The sequence below is a fragment of the Megascapheus bottae genome, chromosome 23 (assembly GCF_031878675.1).
Source record: "Megascapheus bottae isolate mThoBot1 chromosome 23, mThoBot2.hap1, whole genome shotgun sequence".
Lineage (NCBI taxonomy): Eukaryota > Metazoa > Chordata > Mammalia > Rodentia > Geomyidae > Megascapheus > Megascapheus bottae.
Window position 1 is genome coordinate 25,091,334 of NC_143531.1, and position 20,345 is coordinate 25,111,678.

Below are 20,345 nucleotides of genomic sequence, written 5' to 3' on the forward strand. Positions count from 1 at the left end.
CACTCAGCTACTTTCTTGTGAAGACTCCTACCTCAAGAACTCTGAGTACTTTAGGGAAGTTAGCTTCCACATACTTCTGCTGCATGGAAAGCCTCCTGTGTGTCTACAGACACTGGAAGGAACCAATCTACACAGACAAGCAGAGAAGGTGCATACACACAGGTGGGACCGTGCCTGAATGCAGGCCAACCCCCAAGCATTCCAGAAAGGTCAGGAGCCTCCAGCTCTTACAGGTTTCTAGACGAAGGCCTTCACGTGGCTTCAGGGTTCTATTTTTATTTGAGCTCGGATCTTGAGTTAGAGGCCCATTGACTTTTTCACTGTTTATTGTAGAGGACTATGAAACTTTTTCATCACTTAGATATCACTTCAAAGCAGAATGTTAGAATTGTCTCCATGCGGTGCATTTGATCAGCATTTGCCGACAGCAGATTTCTCTACTGTCAGTCTATCTCAGTTTTCGATCTATTTGTCTGTCTTCCTTCTAGAGCTACCTCTCATCTGGTTTCTCGATTCCCATAAAGAGGTTTTGTTTTGTTTTGTTTTGTTCTCAGAGCTCTGAGTTTCTGTGCAGTCATGTATTTTGGGAAGCAATTCTTCAATGAAAAGTGGGAAGCTAGCAAAAACAATGACACGGATAGGAAATGAAAGCCAATTCCAGGCTGCACGGTGACCTGGTCACGCTGGGCATGTGTGGGATGACGATGATGCCATCGCATAGGCACTGGTGTAGACGGACTCTGAACTGGCAACCCAAGGACGGAAGATGGGGAGCTCAGTCACTGCCCCACCGCCCGGGTTTGCCTGTAGTGTGGGAGGCTGGGTGAGTTCCTCAGGTAGAAACAGAGATGGCAAAGCAGCCCTGGGCAGAATATAAGAGCCACCTGGTAACACCAAGGTGAGGCGCTGACAATGACACCTGTCAGCAAAAGTTGCAGTCAGGTGAGTCTGCGATAAGAGGGACTTCACTGGAACTAGATTTGGCGCATATGCTGTTATCACATCAGCTGGTAGACCAGGGTAGGCTCCTCACTTGGCCGGAAGTGTTAGCTCAAAGGTCTTCCCCTCTCCTGCCATTCCTGAGGAGGGAAGCACCCAATACAGGGTTAAGATGAGAAAGAGTGAAGAGGCAGCACAGCACAAGAGGCAGGGCGTAGCTCTCTTCTACACAGCAGGATCTCCTTTGAATCCTCACTCATTTAGGATTTGCAGGGGAAGGAGGTTTCTTTGTTTTGTGGTGCTGAGAATAGAACCCAGGGTCTCACACATACTGAGGAAAACCTCTACAACTGAGCTACAACCCCAGCCCTGATGGTGGTCTCTAATGGGATGGGGTCTAACAGACCTCCTTTGGAGAAGCCACCTGGTAGGAACAGCCAAGGATAGACAGGAAGGACATCCTCCTGCCTGAGACAGCCTCTGCCAGGGGAGAGCCACTAAAGTCCGAAGGTCAATGGGGAGCCTCTGCGCCAACGTCAAACCCAAGCAAAAGGCCCCCATGTGGCTCTCATCTGCCCCAATGTACTATGCAAAGAGGTCCAACAGTGATTTGGAGTTCACTGAGATTGTTTCCCAGTTAAGATTACACTTGCTTGACAATTTCTCTGTCTATAAAGTTCCTTTAAAACATTTAGGCTAGGTTAGGAGAAGTGACTAGTTGAAAATTTAAATATTCAGGATATGTATTCGTTCCATTGCTACCACATACAGCTAACTGGCCAGTCCCTGATGGGAGATGACATAAGCCTGGGATTGAGGATGGTTGCAGAGATACACAGAATATGTGTAAAAGGGATGTGCAGAGCGAGGTGCCAGTGGCTCACACCTGGAATCCTAGCTACTTAGGAGGCTGAGATCTGAAAATTGCAGTTCAAAGCCATCCCAAGCAGGAAAGTCTCTGAGTCTCTTTTCTACAGTTAACCACCAAAAAGCCAGTGGTAAAACTGTGGCTCAAATGGCAGAGCACCACCCTTGAGCAAAGAAAGAAAAAGGAGGGGATGTTTAGAAAGTCCCCTTACAACCTAGAGACAAACACATTCTAGACTTGGAAGAATGTGAGCATCCAAGAGGAAGATGTCATCATCTCGTTATTCCAGGACTCAGATTAAAAGGCAATGTTTTTTTTCACACTTCCCTAGTGTTGCTGAAAATAAAAACAAGTTGATGAAAGACACTAACATATGAAAAGAATAATTAAGGGTCAAAGAAGTCTCATTAATCAAAAGATCCCCTTGTCTCTCTTCTCCACAACTAAACAAGTGGGAAGGGCCGAGGGAGGATGGCATGCCATCCGCCAAGGTCCTGGGCCATAGACATGAGAGCAGCCATAGCTACACAGGAGCCTCGGGCACAGGGAGCGGACACACACCTTTTTCAGTGAACAGAGTTCCATTTCCTGTGGATATAGGACTTTCCCAGTTTGGCTTGTCTGACTGTGTATAAAAGGCGAAATAGAAACGCGTGTCGTTTTGTTACAGGATTCTGTGTAGTGCTGGGCCCCTCACGCCGGACGTGAGCCACTGCCTCCTTCCCTGGGATTCTCCACATCTGTTCACAGCCCAGAGTTTCCATCCAAGTTCAACATATTAATCAGGCAAGTCCAAGACTTCTGTCCCAACCACTTCTCTCCCCTTTGTCCACCCAGCCTTGACCAATGTCTTCCTCTTCTGGTTTTCAATTATAAACAAGGAATAGATGAAAAGTCATGTGCTAGTAGTTGGTGATACTTTTCCCAGCTCTAAGGAGTGACCACCCAATAGAAGAAATACACATTGGAGAAAATTCATTATATTACCAGGAAAATATGCACACGTTGCAGGGGGAAATAGTGAATACTCGCTAAATCTTGCAGGGGTGGGAAGAGACCAAGCGCAATGTACAGGATGAATAAGAATCTTTATAGGCAGGAAAGGTGGGGGGCTGACAGATGGAAAGAACAGCGTGACCCAAGGCAAGGTGAGGAATTGCTTTGTAGAGTCTGTCCTGCTGGAAACAGAATAAAGCCAGCTTGTGTAAGGCTTCAAAAGTCCCTTGTCAAGGAGACCAAGTTTCCCACTGAAACCTGCTCGTTTGCAAGAGCTACCAGAATTTGATAGGAGAATGGCATTTTAGGAAGATAATCACAAAGAAAAAGATGGAAAAAGAAAAAGAGCTTAGGTGAATAATGTTCATCATGTCCCAAGAAGATAGGATTTTTGCCCTCAAATTTACCCCTTACCCCAACCTTCAAGAAAGCACTCCCAGGGACAAAACTTTTCAGCAGCATGGTCCACTTCCGTCCCTCCTCTTCCTTTCTCCCGCATTTGGACAGCAGCTCCGCCATGAAGCTCGGTGTACCCTACCATTACACTACGGCTCTGCTCGCACTCCTCCCCTCTCCACTGAGGAGGAAAGCTCTCAAGCATCCTCTCCAGGAGCTCTCGCCCTGGCTTCCTCCCAGACTCACAGGTTCTGAGGGGAAAGCCTGAAAAAAACACCACCCGGGGAATTTAGACCTGTAGATACAATGATGGTGAGAAAGACAACAGACAGGCGATGGCCCAGGAATGACAACAAAGAGATGAGACACAGAACCTCTAGAGGGGGCAACTTTAGTGGAGGAGAAGCAGGCGGCAGCAAGGGAAGAAGGAGAAGAAACAACTAGCACAGCCTGTGAGAGAAGCCAAGGAAAGAGGAACCTTCTGTGGAAGTGGGGACAAGTGGACGGGGTGAGTCCCAGCCTTCACCAGAAGGATGGGCCTTTGAAGACTGTTTCAGTGACCTTTAAAGACAGTGTGTCACATCAGAATTAGAAACTGTGCTCGTGGTGAGAAGTTGGTGAGAAATAAAGGCTGCTGCATACTTAGCCCTCACTGAAAGATACCGCATCCTGCTTCCCATTCCCTTCTTCACCCTCCTTCTAAGAAGAGTAGAGGAAGCGCCTGGCCTTACCATCCCCAGCCATTGGCCATATGCCCCTTTCCATCTCTTGGGCACAAACTCCTCCTTTGGCAAGCATTCTGCCTCCTCTCCTGCCGGCTCCTGTCTGCCAGAACCAGTTCCTATCAGTCAGACACCTCAGCAAACAGTCCCCCTCCACCTAATTACAGGAGTCCAAAACACAAGTCAAGAAGTATCCTCCCTCCCTCACCTCTCCACAAGGACCAGCATTGCCACGTCAGGGTCCTAACTGGAATGGAGCATGATTCGGGATTCTAGCAGTCCTCAAGCGTCACGATGGACATGGCTAGGCCATACTATCAGAGCTGGGGGGGGGGGGCAACTGAAGCTTCCAAGAGCTTCTTCCTGTTGGAACAGATGTTTCCAGAGGCATTGTAAACACCAGCTCTGGTGGATCTCAGACCAACCTCAGCTCCAGAGGAAGAGCTCGGTCTCCCTGCCCACACAGGTGGTCACCTTTACCAGCAAGGGGAACAGCAGCCACAGATAGCATGGGAAGAAAGGCCCTAGGTTCTGTAGATAGACATGGAACAACCTGGCTTTTCTTAAATGCAATGACAAAATTTATTCATACCAGAAACACAATTTTTTTTTTGCCGGTTCTGGTCTTGAGCTCAGGGCCTGAGCACTGTCCTTGGACTTTCTCAAGGCTAGAGCTCTACCACTTGAGCCTCAGCACCACTTCTGGCTTTTTTCTATGTATGTGGTACCGAGTACTCGAACCCGGGTCTTCGTGCATGCTGGGCAAGCACTCAACCACTAGGCCAAACTCCCGGCCATGAAACACAAATTTTAACATGATCATATTTAAAGCTTGTATGCTGAGAGACAGACTCATCTGACAGGCCGTACTTGGAGAAGTATCTGTGTCTCCATGGTTGATTCTTCCATTAAACCATCAAGACTGGAGGAAGTATACATTTTTGGGGTTGGAGGGAAGCAGTTCGCAGTAACCATACCTTCTAGATTCTCGTCACATGCTCACTATAGGCGGGCCTGCTTTGAAATACTGTTTATGAAAAGTTATTTTTGAAACAAAGGGTGGTTATTATTTCAGAATCTCACTTTAAAAAATGGATTTTGCCAGGTGCAGTGGCTCACGCCTGTAATCCTAGCTACTCAGAAGGCTGAAATCTGAGGATCTTGGTTCAAAGCAAGCCCGGGCACTAAAGTCTGTAAGACTCTTTTCTCCAATTAACCCCTAGAAAACCAGAAGTGGCGCTGTGGCTCAAGGGGTAGAGTGGTAGTCTTGAGCTGAAGAGCTCAGGGACAACACCCAGGCCAAGAGTTCAAGCCCCATGACAGACTGAAAAAGAAAAAAAAAAAAAGAATTCCCCTCCCCCCACCTAGGCACCTAATCTAAAAGAGCATTCACATACAGATGTATAAAGCATGAGTTGTTTAACATATAGGATAAAAATAGAACAAGAATGTCGGGAAATGTAATGAATGAGCAGCAACGATTAATTATATATTATATAAGAATGGAAAGAAAATACAACATCTTGAAATTATCAAGGAACTGCAAGGCTCTTGTTTTGTCAAATTCAGTCTGTCACTTTTTTTGCAGAAAGATGTAGTTCTAATTTAGATAACACCTCCCCCTCTCTCTCTGGCAATCATTACAGGCTTTTCTGATACAAAGTTAAAGAAAACTTACACTCCAGGAAAGATGACACACTGGTGGAAACTTGAAAGGATGGACTAAGGACCTGAGGACCAAAGTCTGTCATGGCTGCACTCAACTCCCTGAACTTAATTTTGTTTGCAGCTCTCCCTTCATTCACTTAGGGATGCTATGCTGGCTGAACAACAGTTCCACATTGAGCCTTTTTGAAATCTCCTACTCTGAGGTACTTGTCCCCTGCAACATAGAGGTAAAATAATCTTCAGAACATATTCGTACTCTTGAATAGGGCATTTTGAGAGCGCAGGTATTCAGAAGAGTTTGGCCTTGTAGCCCTTTTCAAGTCCTTTAGATGTCATTCCCTTGTGTATCCCACCAAGACCATCAGACATTACCCACCGACATCCCATTGTTATGTATGGAGTCATCAAAACATTAACCATCATTGGTATTAACAAGCTGTGACCCACTGCCACGACCCAGCCAAGAATCTATGTGAGTCTCCAGTTCTAGTGCTAAGAGCAACCGTACTGAGCTGTGCTCCTTCCTGGGTCTATGCTGGGCTACAGCACCCAAACCTACCTGCCTGTTAGGCAGGAGTGTGAGGAATTTCAGATTAATCAGGCTGTGTTCAGTGTCCCATCAGCCTCCACAGTGTGTATATGATAAACCAAAGAAAAAGGCTTCAGGCAATCCACAGCCCTAGTAGAATCAGAATCCTTGGTGATTATTCCTATAATCCTTATCCTTGGAAAAGTTGGAAAATTATCCTCAGGATTTTTGAAAAATATAACCTATGTGCATGCATGTAATAAAAATACCAATTCAATGATCCTATTTCAGGAACAGTGAAAAGAAGCAAAACTCGATGTTGTTTACCCCTTCATCCTTCCTATGTTGAGCAGGATCGGTCTGTGTTTGAGCCTTTTCCAAGTTCTGCCTCTCTACGCTGTGCCAGCTCCAGTGGGCAGGTCTAGAGGTCATCCAGAGAGCTGCTCAGTCTAGAGCAGCGAAGGTCTGAGAGGGGAGGGGAGCTTCCCATTCCAGATCTTCCGCTGAGCCCTGGTCTGCCTGAGCGTGGCCACTGGGCAAGCCCACCATCCATTCACAACACCTCATCTGCTGACAAGTTAGATCACTGAGTGAGTGGGGAAACTATTTGCAGCTCATTTAAACTTAGCAATTGGGGAAAAATGCTTGGGTAGGTGGATAATGAATAAAATAGAATAAAACAGAAACAACAGGCCTTCAGTGTCTAATTCCATTTCTTCTTATATTTTTTTAAAAAAAGAAAGGAAGGGAGGGAGGGAAGGAAAGAAGACGGGAGGGAAGAAAAAAGCAAGCAGAACACTGTTGTCTCAGACCTATAGTCCTAGCAACTCAGAAGGCTGAGATCTGAGGACCACAGTTCAAACCCAGCCCTTAAAGTCCATGAGATTCATCTCCAATTAACCACCAAAAAGCAGTAGAACTGTGGCTCACTAACCTTGAGTAAAACAGCTAAGGGAAAGTACTCAGGCAGTGTGTTCAAGCTCTAATATTAGCGCACACGCACACGCACGCACACACACACACACACATACAAAGAAACAGTGACGCTGATCAAGATGAATTGTATTCACACACTGACAGGTCGAATTGAAGTCCTCTGTACAAGTACTTAAAAATAATTTTTAAAACAAAATAAAAAAATAAAATGTGGTCTCGATGGGAGAGTGAAGTTAAAATGAAAGGGAGATAAACAGTTGAAATAACAATCACTTAACAATAACTCAGGTAAATAGAAACAGTAGTCCCATAGAAACAGATAGTAACAGCAATGCAACTTTTAGGCCTGCAAGAAACACCAAGGAAGAGAGTCTATTTTTAGTGTATATCTTTTTAGACTTCTTTTAAAAAAAAACAAACTAACACAAATCCCTCCAGACAGCGCTCTTCTCCACCCCCTTAGAATTCCTCCACACAGTCAGGTGCACGGCCATGCCCCTCGGCCTCGCCCCTCTCCTCATCCACACCTAGTCATATAAACCAATATATCCTCCCTGCTCTCTTCAATCCAACCCTATCACCAAACCCTATCACTAACCTGAGCCATCAGACTGAAAAGAACCTGTTATTTTCAAGGGGAGTAAACTCTCAAAACAAAGTCATCCACAACAATCTCAAAACTCCAGAACATCAAAGTGGAAAAAGACAATCCTGCTAGGGGAATAGGATTGAGAGATTCTCTACAAAGCAGTGAGATTCGGAACAGCAACCACAGCGGTTTCAAGAAAACAATGCAGCCATAGCTTCGAAATGCTCCAGAAAAACAAATTCAAATAAGCCAGACACTCAGAGAAAGGGATCCATATAAATTCTCATAAAAACCCTTGGGAAAATGCATTACCTACTCTTTGATAGAGAAGAGAGAATAAAAAGAGAATCTACCAGAGGATATACTCAATCAGAAAAGGGGACCGAGGTGATCATGGACTAAAGCATGACATATACATGGTTTGTTTAATTTTTTCATCATTAGGAAGCAATCTTGCTAATGTGGGAGAGGAGGAAGGTAGAAGATTTAATCTACATTTATCTCATTCCCTTTTACTTTTGTGTATAGTGTCACTTCAGTTTACAGAATGTTTTCATTTCAGAGAGACAATGGCCAGAATGACAGGACATACAAAAAAAAAATGTGTGTTGGGAGAGAACTATCTTAGGAAAACATATTAAATCCAATAAAGCTTGGGAATGCAATTCTCAAGTACGGTTGTACATTTCTTGCCATGGAAGCTGGCTGACTTCTAACATCATGGTGATGATGTTAGAGGATCTGAGGAAGATAAAGAACATGAGGTTGGGTAGATTTCCTTCCTCTCTTTCACATGGGCCAGATTCTGGATTCCTAGACAAGGAGATGAATGGAAGCCAGAACAATAATACCCTAAGACCATCAGACACCCTCAAAAGAAACAGCCAGGTGAGGAAGCTGGTGGCCAAGACTTTGGACACCCGAGTGTCCTGACAAAGTCCCTGTGCTGCTTGGCCCAGGAGACCGTCACACAGATGCTCGTTAACTCAGCAAGAAACTCAGTGTGCCATTACCTACACCATATGCATCCAAGGCCTGGAAATCTCTTGAACTTTTTTACACCATCTCCGGTGTATGCTGGGGGTGGGGGAGAAGCAGCTGCCGAAAATCAGACATTTTCCTGTCTCTAAAAATAAAATGCTGGCAACACGTCATGTCCCCTGAGCCAAGACCTGGCCCTTCCCAGCATAAACAATGTGGCCAAGCTGATAGGCGCCAAACAACAGAGAGCAAAAGTGAGTCTGTGTCCAGCTGGAAATGTAGAGGTCAGGGCCCTCACCACTGTAACAGCCAGCTATTGCCTCCACCTCCACCTGGGGCCAGGTATGCCAAGAGGAAAGACCTCAGCTCACTCTAAAGACCTTGACCCAGCCAAGGTCATAGAACCCTCCCACCAAGCCCTGCCTGCCCACCAGAGTGGTAGGATGACAGACATGAGTGCCTTTGCTGAGAAAACATCACCTGCTCCACCTCTAGACTCGGCCCCCAAGAACTAGAGCAGCCACCATTCTCAATGCTCCCAACTCTTCAAAGCTCCACAGCACAGCCCGAGCCTTCTCATGAGTTCCAAATCTTTCCACCACCCCACAATCTTGGCTTTCTACTGATTTGGAGTCTCACCGGGGTAAGAGAAGGTTAGGGGAAGAGAGGACCTAACTACAGCATAATCACCCCCAAAGTAGGTTTCAATGGAAGAGTGCAGGGGTGACAGCAACAACAGATGTCACTCACCCAAGTGTCGCATCAGAAATAAAGCTGCACAGGGAGCTGCAGGAGTCTACGCTCCTGCACAGCCAGAGTGATGTCATCCTTGCAAGCCTGCATTTTTCTGGGGACTTTAGTGAATAAGTTAAGCAAAACTTCCCCTGAACTGTGCACACTCCATGGAAAGGAAAGAAAAACAAGGGGGGAGGGAAAGAAAGAAAAATAAGCCCCTGTTCTAAAATGCTGCTACACATAGCCAGGTTCTTCGTGCCTGCCTGAGCAGTCCACCACCCCGACCCTCTGCTCACTCAGGCTGGTATGCAGGGCCACACAGGTCCTGTCCCCCAAATTCACATCCCTCCCGCACCCTCCAAGTACTCTCAGCCGGTCTCTTAGTAACAGGAAAAAATGTACACCTCACCCCAACACTATGCTCATTTGAAAAGAATTCCCAGAATGCACCGATGTGTGCCTGGAACTCTCTCTGGGCATTTATGCAAAGTCTATGTTTTTGTTTCTTAGTTATTCCTCCTAATGGCATCAAGAAGGGCACCTCAGAAACCCTGCCATTACCCACAAGCTCTTCAGTGCTCTGTGTACTGTTATAAGGACCCTTTAAAATACCTTCTGGTTCGGGGGAGCCCCGTCCCTCCCCTCCTTCCAGGTACCCTGGTCAATGACTTTCAAGCATCATCTCCACTACGGTAGGTGCTAATTTTCCTGTCACTATGCAGTTCAGGTGTTTTTCTTCTCCCAGTGCACCACAGCCCATACCCAGGGGCTCACAGTACCTGCTATTTTCCCCCAGATGGCCCTGGACCTGGGCCAGCTTCCCTTCCAAACCTTGGGCTGCCCCTGCCACATCAAGACAGTTCAGGCTCTGCTGAGAAACATGGATAATGGCTTGGCCCACACCTCTAGGAAGTCTTGCTCCACGGAGAAGTGAGTCACGGTGGTCTTGGCCATCCTATCTGGAGGGCCAGGGCTGCCGTGAGGGCTCTGCTCCATACCACCCACCTCCCTGGTCCGTCCCGGTCCTCTGCCAGGACAGCCTGACTCATAAAACTCAGCGCATTCCTTAGGCGTTGGATAGTCTTTTCTTGTTATTACTTTGCCTTAGTTTTATGCAGCACCTGGTTTCATTTTAAAACCCAAGCAGAATCACAAGGTTGAGGCAAGGAAAGAATGCAAAGGAAAAGAACAGAGGGAGAAAGAAAGAGACTGAGGCAGACAGAAAGAGACAGAGAAGGAAATGAAAATAAAAAAAGGAAAGAAGGGAAGGGAGGAGGAAAAGAAGGAAGAAAAAAGTGAAAGAAATTAAGATGAGTGAAAATTATGTTAAGGGCAGCCATGAATTTGACCAGAATTCTTTTTGCTATCTAAAAGCATCACCAAAAGGCTTGCTTCCCACTCCCCCACCCCACCTCCCTAAATTAGCTTGTTCTCGGTACTGTATTCACCAGCCCCGGGACACTTCCTAGGTCCTTTCTTTGTCCTTAATAAACGGGCAGGCTTACCATTGATGAGTTCTAAGAAACTTTCCAGGCATAGCTCTCTGTGATTCCGCAAGCTTGCTCGTTCCTTCTTTTTAGGACAACACATCCTGGCCTGTGTGTGAAGGAATGTCTCTCCACAACTAGCATGTGTTTTGTTTTCTTTTATTCTGACTTCCCCCCACCCAGGAGGTTAGAGGAGTGGTGGGCAGATGTGGAAGAAGACCCAGACCCAGCCACACCAACGCTTCTGACAGCCACACTGAGGTTATATCTATAAATTCATCTGTAAAGTGGTAAACACTGATGCTTTTCTGGAATTAAAACAGAACTCTAACAAGCTATGCCTTGTAGACAGAGAAAGTCAAGTACAGAAGAGATGAAGAGGCCTGCTTCCCTGGGGCAGGACAGTGATCCCAGCCCCGGCCAGGAGCCTCAGGTACTGGACTCAGAGGGTAAACAGGGGCCCTGGCGTCCTCAGCTTAAGACTTGCCAGCCAGGCTGGCCTGGCAGAGGTGCCGGAGGGTCCTGCGGCGCTCCAAGGACGCATTTTCCACGCCTGGTTTTGGCGAGCCTAATGGAAACCATACGAGGAGCTCCCGGGAATGAGACCAGATGGCTGTCGGGGAACACAAATAACCACGAGACCTGGGGGGGCCGCTATGGGGGGCGCAGCCTCAGTCTTTCCAATTGGACACAGATCGCCAAGTGGTTCAGCCGTGTCACCCCAGCCACAGGAGAGGCAGAGGCCTAGCAAATCCCCGGCCCAAGCCAGCCCAGGCGAAACGAGAGCGAGACCCCGTCTCAAATGATAAGCTGGGCATGGTTTCAGGAGCCGCCTTCCCAGCCACAGGAGTGGTGCTGGCAGAAGGATTTCGTGTGAAGCCAGCCTGGGGCAAAGATGTCAGACTCCATCTGGAAAAATAACTCACGCAGAAAGTGCTGGAGGTAGGAGGGGGACATAGCTCCAGTGGTACCGACCTAGTAAGCCCAAAGCCCTGAGTTCAAGCCCCAATACAGAGAGAGGAGAGAGAGGAGAGAGGAGAAAGAGGAGAGAGAGGAATGAGAGAGTCAGAGAGAGGAGGAAGGGGGGAAGGAGGGAGGGAAGGACAAATTACCAACAGGCTTTGAAAAATGGGAGTAGAGGAAACTGGCTTGAGGGCGGTCAGGGATGGCTGGGGAGCCGGTGAAAAAGGATGGGCTACTTTTGAAGACCATACGGATGGTTACCAGCCTAAACAGTGGCTGCAAGGGCCCGGCAGCCTGGGCAGGGGTGGCTCCGCCCTGCGAGGGCACTAGCCCCGCCCACGCCAAGCCCCGCCCCTCGGGCAGCAGCCTGGGCGGGGTGGCTCCGCCCCGCGAGGGCACTAGCCTCGCCCACGCCAAGCCCCGCCCCTCGGGCAGCAGCCTGGGCGGGGTGGCTCCGCCCCAGGTATGATTGGCCACGCCCACTGTGGCTCCGGCCACGCCCGTCGGTCCCACCTGGGATGGCGGGGGAGGCCGGCCGCACTCAGGTTGCTCCCCGAGGGCCTGGCTGAGTACGCATGCATACGCGCACCCACCGGGTGGGCCATCTCCGTGTGCCCACGCGCGCGCACGCACACGCCCTGGGCGGGCGGGCGGGCGTGGGAGGGTGAGGTGGAAGAAGGGTACGGCGGGGCGGCGGGGCGGCGGGGCGGGGCGCGGGCCTGGGCTGGGAACCAGGCGCGGGGCGGGGAGACACCTCCACGGGCCCCCACGCCCCTGCCTTCCCCTCCCCGCGGCGCGGAGCGGAGCCCCGGTGGCTGTGGCGGGGATCCCTCGGTCGCCTCTCCGGGGAGCACCGCCGCCGCGGGGTGGGAGCCCCCCTCCCCGAGCCAGCCCTCCGCCCCTCCACGCACCTCGCCACGCGGCTCCCCCGTCAGTTCTGCGGCGAAGAGCGGCGGCCCCGGCTGTAATCCGAGGACCTGTCCACCTCCGAGTCTTCCGACCAGCCGAACTTGCTCTCCGAGTCCCACTGTTGCTGCAGCTGGGGAGCAGAGCGGCGGCGTCGGACCTCCCGGCGGGGCGGGCCGGGGGCTGCGCGAGCCTCCCCGGCTCCCCGGCCTCTCTCCACAGCCCCGCTCGCCCTCCCTCCCCTGGTAAATCCCCACCCCACCTCCCTTCCGAACCAACTTCTCCGAGTCAGGACCAGAAATACAGATATTTAAGTGGGGGTTAGCACCAAACAGGTTTTAAAAGCAAGGATACGGTGAAGGATATGGTTAAATGTCAATTCCGGAGCGTCTAACGACAGTGGTAGAGCTGCACGTTTCGTGTTCTTTGGCTGGTATGGTAGTGTGCAGTGACCGAGGGCGGGACTTTTACCCTGTTACTGCATTCCCCCCCCCCCCAAAAAAAAGCAGGAAGTAATGTCAGTCACAAATAGCTGACTATTTTTTTAAGCCACTAGCCAGGCTCTGGTGACTCACATCTGTAATCCTAACCACTCAGGAGGCTGAGATCTGAGGAGAATGGTTAGAATCCAGCCTGGTCAGGAAGTCCCTGAGCCTGTTATCTCCGATAAACTACCAAAAAAAAAAAAAAAAAAAGGTAAACTATTGTTCAAGTGGTGGGCACTAGCCTTTGAGGAAAAAAAAAAAAGCTTATGTACAGCTCCAAGGCCCTGAGTTCAAAAACCCAGTAACTTCCTCAGAACACCCGTGCCACTAGCTTTGGAATGAGTGACTTTAGCATCTGTGCACTGTGTGGCCAGATGGGCTTAGTTACCTGACAGTAGTTACTGATTCTCCCAAGTTCTCAAGGGAGGCCTCTATCAACACTCTTTCAGGAATTGGCCAATGCTCCCTTCCCAGGAGTGGGTACCAACCTAAGTGAAAGATGGGGGTGGTCCCTGACATAGAGGTCCAGCCAGTGGAACTTCTAGTGAGTATGGGAGCTTCAAATGATGCCCTAGATAACAGCCTCTTTGCTTCCCATGATACACATGCTCCCCAAAAAGCTTTCAGATCCTAAGACATCAAGTTCCACGGAAGCAAACTAACTGCTCAGAGCTAGGTTGACCCATCATCAAACCTGGTGGGTGATTCTTCTGATAGTGCTAGATAGTAAGTATTTGAAGAACAATTTACTGTAAGGGCCAAGTTATTTTTTCTCTGATAACTAGGATACTAAACTCATGACATCACAAATATAATTACCTAGAGGATACTGGGGACCATAGGTGGGTCCCCAGCAGGAAGAAGGAACCTGAGAATTTTCAGTCTTTATCCCTAGTAGCAGAATCCAGTCATGCCCTAATGCTGCTATGAGATCTGAGGGCCACATGGAAATCCCCACAGCCCTCCTGTCCTTCTGAAAGCTCCTTTTGAGATATAAGCAAGCAGCTGTTCCTGGTGCCCATCTTATTAGAGTGTTGTTTTTTTTATAAATAAAGAACTCTTCTGTACCCACTCTGAATGTACACACACTACTACTACCAAGGCCCACTTTCTGACCCCCTCCCCCCATTCTCCCCCTCAGGGACCCGCAGCTGGATGACAGGAAGAAAGATGCTCACATGTTTTAAGAAGCTTTTCATTCCACATTTGTAATCCGTCTGGATCTCTAGCCTTGGAAGTCTTGAAACTAGGGTGAAGGGACATCCAATGTGTAAGAGATTGTGGGGTTCAGAACATGCAGGAAGACAGGAGATTTGTGGACATTGCTAAATACTGTTAAATCCACAGCTACACACGCATACGCGCACGCACGCACGCATGCGTACGCCACCCCTGCCGTACCACCTCCTCACACACACGTTGTTTTCATAGCTGCAGCCATGGCAAAGGTCTCCATCAATTTCTCCTGCCCTGCCTTATATATACTTAGGACACACATCAAAACAGCAAAGCAGGTGACAGGAAGAACAAGAAACACAAAAGGCAGAGCCAAAAGTTTGGCCTAGTGGTAGAGTGCTTGCCTAGCATGCACAAAGATTGGGGTTCGATTCCTCAGTACCACAATATGTAGTCAAAAGCCAGAAGTGGTGCTGTGGCTCAAGTGATAGAGCTCTAGCCTTGAGGAAGCCCAAGGACAGTGCTCAGTCCTGAGTTCAAGCCCCAGAACTGGAAAAACAAAAACAAAAACACAAAAGGCTTTACTTAAATGGCCTCAGACTCTGGAAGGCATAAGAAGAGCAGATGAATATCATGGGTAAAGAAAGACTGAACATGAATATAAAATAGTAGCTTATCACAAGACTCACCTGATATGGCATAGCTTGAAGGGTCTATATGACCAGTTCCCCAGATCTGGTGCACCTGTAGAATAGAAAGCTAGCAATAAGTCCATCCATCTGGAGGTCCAAGCCTGCAGCTCTCACACTTGGGAAGGTGACATAAGACTAGCATGAAGCCAACCTGGGCTACTCAGCAGAATCCTGTCTCAAAACAACAACAAAAGAAAAATTCCAAAACCAACAAGCCAGTCTAAGCCAAAAATTAAAATAAAAAAAGTCATGAGGCACCATTTCAACCAATAAAAAGCTGGTCATGGTGATAATTCCTTTCATCCCAGTTACCTGAGCAGCATAAATAGTAAGATTACAGCCCAGGAAAGCCTGGGCAAGACCCAATTTGAAAAATGGTGAAAGCAAAACAGGACTAAAGCATGACAAGTGTTTGAGTACCTGAGATCAAATCCCAGTACTGGGAGGAGAAATAAAAATCAAGCAAACAAAAATAGTAACCACTGTCACAATAAGAGAAATCTAACAAAGTTCCTTTATTGGTACTCTTCCACCCTGAATCCAGAAAAGGCCCTCTGACCCTGCAGTCAAAAGTCACTAAAGCTTTAGGAAACAATAGTGAAATGGACAAATTGGGGGAAATATTACAAAATAAGATAAAATAATCCTAATACTGGAATGATGATAATAATACAAATATGTGATCAGTTTATACATGTCAAGAAAAAAAACTAAGCCAAGCGAGGTGGCTCACACCTGTAATCCTAGCTATTCAGGAGGCTGAGATCTGAAGTTTGCGGTTCAAAACCAGCCCTGGCACTAAAGAAACATAATCATTAGATCTCTGCCTTATCTCCAATTAACCACTAGAAAACCAGAAGTGGGGCTGTGGTTCAAGTGGTAGGGCAGTAGCCTTGAGCTAAAGAGCTCAGGGACAGCGCCCAGGCCCAGAGTTCAAATCCCATGATCCACAAAAAAAAAAAAAAGAAAGAAAGAAAAGAACTAAACATCCTAATAGAAAAAAAGGTCAAAAGAAATAAGACTCTGCATTATTTATAGATTCCCTATTTCTGATTTCAAAATGCTACATCATTTCTGTGTGATCCTAAAAAATACATATAGCACTTTTGAGGTCATTTGTGGACATATACAGGGCAAAAAAAAATTGATTCACATGACACCCTTTCTCAGGTGAGAAGCACAGAGAAAAAGTTGGTAACTGAGCTCCTATCTTCTTGTCTACTATCCTTCTTTTTGGTCTTTTTAGAGCCTCATTTTCTGTACTTTGGGGGATTTTTTTTAAGTACTGGGGTTTGAATTCAGGGAGCTCAGCTTTCTTGCTTGGTTTGTTATATTGGAAACAGTCTCATACACTCTCCTGCCAAGACTGACTTCAAACCTCAATCCTTTGGAACTTAGCCCCCCCCCCCCCAGTAACTGGTATTTGAGGCTTGAACCACCAATGCCCAACTTTCCCTGTGGTGTTCTCTAAGCAAAGTACTCACCACACTGTGCTTCACATCCGCTGGGTTCTTCAGAGATGTTCTTATTAGCCCAGGGTGAAGTTCTGTACATAAAGGGAGAAAAGGAATGAGGATTGCACCTAGTGCTAGAACATTTCTAATGTTCCCAGTTTGGTGATTCCCCTCCAATCATAGACAGCACACTGGGCACAGCGCTCCATGTCCTGAGGAATTTATCCCACCATCATTTAGCACCTAATCCAATGGGGAAAAAAAAGCCAGGCGGACAAGACAAAACCATGACCAGAAGTGAAATTCATAATAAACCTTCGGCACTTTGAGGAGGGTAAAACATTTTCATGTCTAGAATATTCTTCTGTGATACAGTTTAGAATCAGGGGGCACCGAGACTATGCTAAAATTCTAGGGCTAGGGTGGGGAGAAGGAAATGGAGACAAAAACATGACAAGGGGTAGCAATGTGCAAGAAGTAATGCACCTACTACCAGATGAATGTAACTGTAACCCCTCTAATAAATTATCCCTTCAATAAAAATAAAATAAAATAAAATTCTAGGGCTACTCATTTGTATTTAGGTCTTGAGACAACCAGGTATTATTGTTAAAACCACCTGGTGGAAATCAAATTTATACACTCTAACAATGACAGTGACAGCATTGGACTGTGTAGACATCAGTGACTTGGAGGAAGTTTGTCAAGTTAACCCTCATCATAACCCTCTTGTAAAGCCTTTCTAACCATAGCCCTAGAACTACCACAAGAAACAGTTGTCAATCACTGGGTTAATGCAGCAAACCTCTTTCCTGCTAGTTTTATAAAAGGCATTAATGGTCTATATATTAGATACACATTTGCTTTATCAATGGTCAGGACAATGGACTCAGGAATGTGAGAAAGCACTTTCACTTCTAGGAAATACATGTATGGTGGCATCTGAAAATAAAATGCCATGAAACCTTTAATATAGCCAAGAGTCAAGCAAAACATCAGCTATGGTGGAACAGAAGTTGGGATAAAGCAAAAACCTGAACAAATGTGGCCAAATGGGAATGGTTGATACACCAACCATTACAGAGTAGATGGTACTGATTATAATTTTCTTTCCACATTTACGTGGATTTAAATTTTTACGACTAAAAGAATAAACCACTTATTTATTTGCCTTAGCTTCATAATTATAAGAAGGCTATTATCATATTTTAGAGATGGTTTAAAAAAAGGGAAGCAGACACAGGTATCCTAAATTGCATGTGAGCTATTATCTTTGAAGTTAAGAACAATGCCTTTCTCACTCCCCTCCCACATAACTCCAACCCTCTTGTGGAAGGACACCTACCGAAATCATCACCTCACCCTACAATTCCCCCCACACAGTGCTACAGAAGTTCACAGGCAAAAATCAATTGCAGCCACCCCAGTGGATATTGTGCCTGCAATAACAGATGGCATCAGTGACCTTCTTAATAACAGGCCTGGCTGCCAGCGTTCCCTGGTGTCCGCTCTCTGTGGGGAATCTGGAAACTGTTGCCTTACACTTGAATATTTTCCGGCAAACACATTTAACCACTTATTAGTCATTTTCCTAATATAAAATAGAAAGCAAAGCAAAACAAAATTCCCAGCACCTGGAAGGGACATGGGATCCCTGAGTGGGGAGCTTGTTCTGGGGCACTTTGGGCACATGGCCTCCGGGTGTGAGCAGGACTTCAATGTCAGCCCAAATGCTTATCGCTCTGCCTAGACTGGTAGCTAGCACAATTGATCTTTTTTTTTGCCAGTCCTGGGCTTGAACTCAGGGCCTGAGCATTGTCCTTGGACTTTCTCAAGGCTAGAGCTCTTCCACTTGAGCCTTAGCACCACTTCTGGCTTTTTTTTCTATGTATGTGGTACCAAGGAATCAAACCCGGGTCCTCGTGCATGCTAGGCAAGCACTTTAACCACTAGGCCAAACTCCTGGCCCCTGATCTTTTTTTTTTTAAGTTTAAAAGACAAGTGAGCACCAGAAGTGTCTCTCTAGAGACAGTGTGGGGATCTGAGGGGACCAAGGCCTGTCTAAGTCATCCTGCTCTGAGCACCCAGGAAAGTCAATAAATAAATATACCACTTATCTTATTGTGCTTTTATGATACTTGACTTTGATTAGTTATTGAACACTAGAGCCAAGTATTCATCCAGAGTCAGGTCAGAAATGCCACAGCCAAAACAAACGCTTGGAAAGAAAGTTAATATTAATGCAAAAGGAAACCCACCTTAAAGGAAGCAGAATTCACTGAAAGACAAGTAGTGAGAAGGCATGAGGACTTGGTCTTACAGTGATTGTGAATCACCTTTTAAATGGCACATCTGATCTGCCTATTTATGAGTAGATTACAGAAGTAATAAGTTACAAGAGGACAATTAGCAGATCAATGTCAGCTAGTGGTGAACACATATATGGCTGGCTTGTGTTGACAGCATCTTAACTCCCTTCCATTGTGCCTTCTAACACAAGGAAAGCTGTTTTGTGTGTGTGTGTGTGTGTGTGTGTGTGTGTGTGTGTGTGTGTGTGTGTGTGTTTATATCAGGTAGGGAAAAGGAAAAGAGGCACAAGGGGAAATTATCATGTTCCCACATTAAATAATATTGCCTTAATGTACTGTTATCTCTCAATGAAAAGAATAGCCTTAATTATATTTTTAAATATTTCAAGTAAATATTTCAAGATGTCACCTTGCCTTGCATGGCAAGGCTGTGTGATCTCTCATCCACCATCCAGAATTGGCTCCAAGATCTCGAGTGTGCTTTTATGCTCTTCATTACAAGGGGAAGAAAAAGTCTGTCCTGATTTTTTAACAACAGCACAGAAGCCTACCTTCCCTGTCCTCTGTATCAACACAGCATATAGGAACACTTAAAACTCATCTTATTTTTATTAGGAAAGCCAGCCAAACAATCTTGATGGCTGATGTGAAAAGCTTTTATCTCCATTGGTGAGGAATTACCCATAAGGGCTGCCCACAGGGTAGCTAACTTTCCATCATCCATGCCACTCTCCACAGGAAAACCTGAAATACTTCATCAAATGGTCAAGCATTACCAGAATATTTTGTGATGTGCTTCCGATTCTGATTTGAGATTTCACTCATGAGTCATCTTTCTCGAGAGATGGAATTGTGGGGAAGACCGGCTGCCCTCCCTCGTCAGAGTCACAGAGTGTGTGGCAGAACAGGCAGCTGTTCCTCTCTGTAATGTGCAGTTGATGCTAGGAGATGGCCCCAGGGCCAAGGAATCTCTGTCCAGGCTCTTTGGCATCCTGATGGAATGCACCAAAGTGATGAATGCAATTCCCATGCAGAAGAGGGTAAAGACCACGTGCGCCTTTCCTTCCCTCACCCCCGCCTGTCAAGTGGAGACAAAGGACCTGGAGACTCAAGCGATGATGGAGAGTGGAGGAGACTGCATCCTGACATACCAGATGGGGGGTGGCACAGCTTGGTCCAAGGCAGATTCCCCTGTCTTCAGGTTCTCCATGAAGAAACATGCCTCCTCCAGACACATTCCTGGAACCCACTCTTTTCTCATCCCACTCAGAGTACTGGGGTACTGGGTGGTTGAAAGAGCACAGGCAGGAACTCAGCTGTCAGAGCCTAGAACTCAAGGGCAATGGATCCTACTTACTGCTTCAGTGGCTTCATCAAGAATTCCACCCATGAGTGCTTGGGATACCCCACCTGCACACCCCAGACCTCCAACGCCCCGTCCCCAAGCTCTGCATGCCTCCCTCCCTGCACACCTTGCACACAACAAGTGTGAACCTCTGCAGATGGCACACAAG

General features: G+C 46.9%; 1 protein-coding gene across 8 annotated transcripts in view; it reads right to left on the reverse strand.

Annotated features, from left to right (window-relative positions):
• C23H4orf51 (chromosome 23 C4orf51 homolog) overlaps positions 1-20,345 on the reverse strand; it is a 29,130-nt gene that overhangs the window by 1,069 nt on the left and 7,716 nt on the right. For 3 of the 8 annotated variants that reach the window (XM_090356591.1, XM_090356590.1, XM_090356593.1), the window contains 5 exons: positions 16,553-16,614; positions 15,066-15,120; positions 14,379-14,446; positions 13,589-13,688; positions 12,721-12,848 (listed from right to left, as the gene is read on the reverse strand). In XM_090356591.1, coding sequence (XP_090212717.1) covers positions 12,721-12,848; positions 13,589-13,688; positions 14,379-14,446; positions 15,066-15,120; positions 16,553-16,614 — 413 coding nt within the window. The remainder of the gene's footprint in view (positions 1-12,720; positions 12,849-13,588; positions 13,689-14,378; positions 14,447-15,065; positions 15,121-16,552; positions 16,615-20,345) is intronic. The other 5 variants (XM_090356594.1, XM_090356596.1, XM_090356592.1 and 2 more) reach the window with 3 other exon arrangements.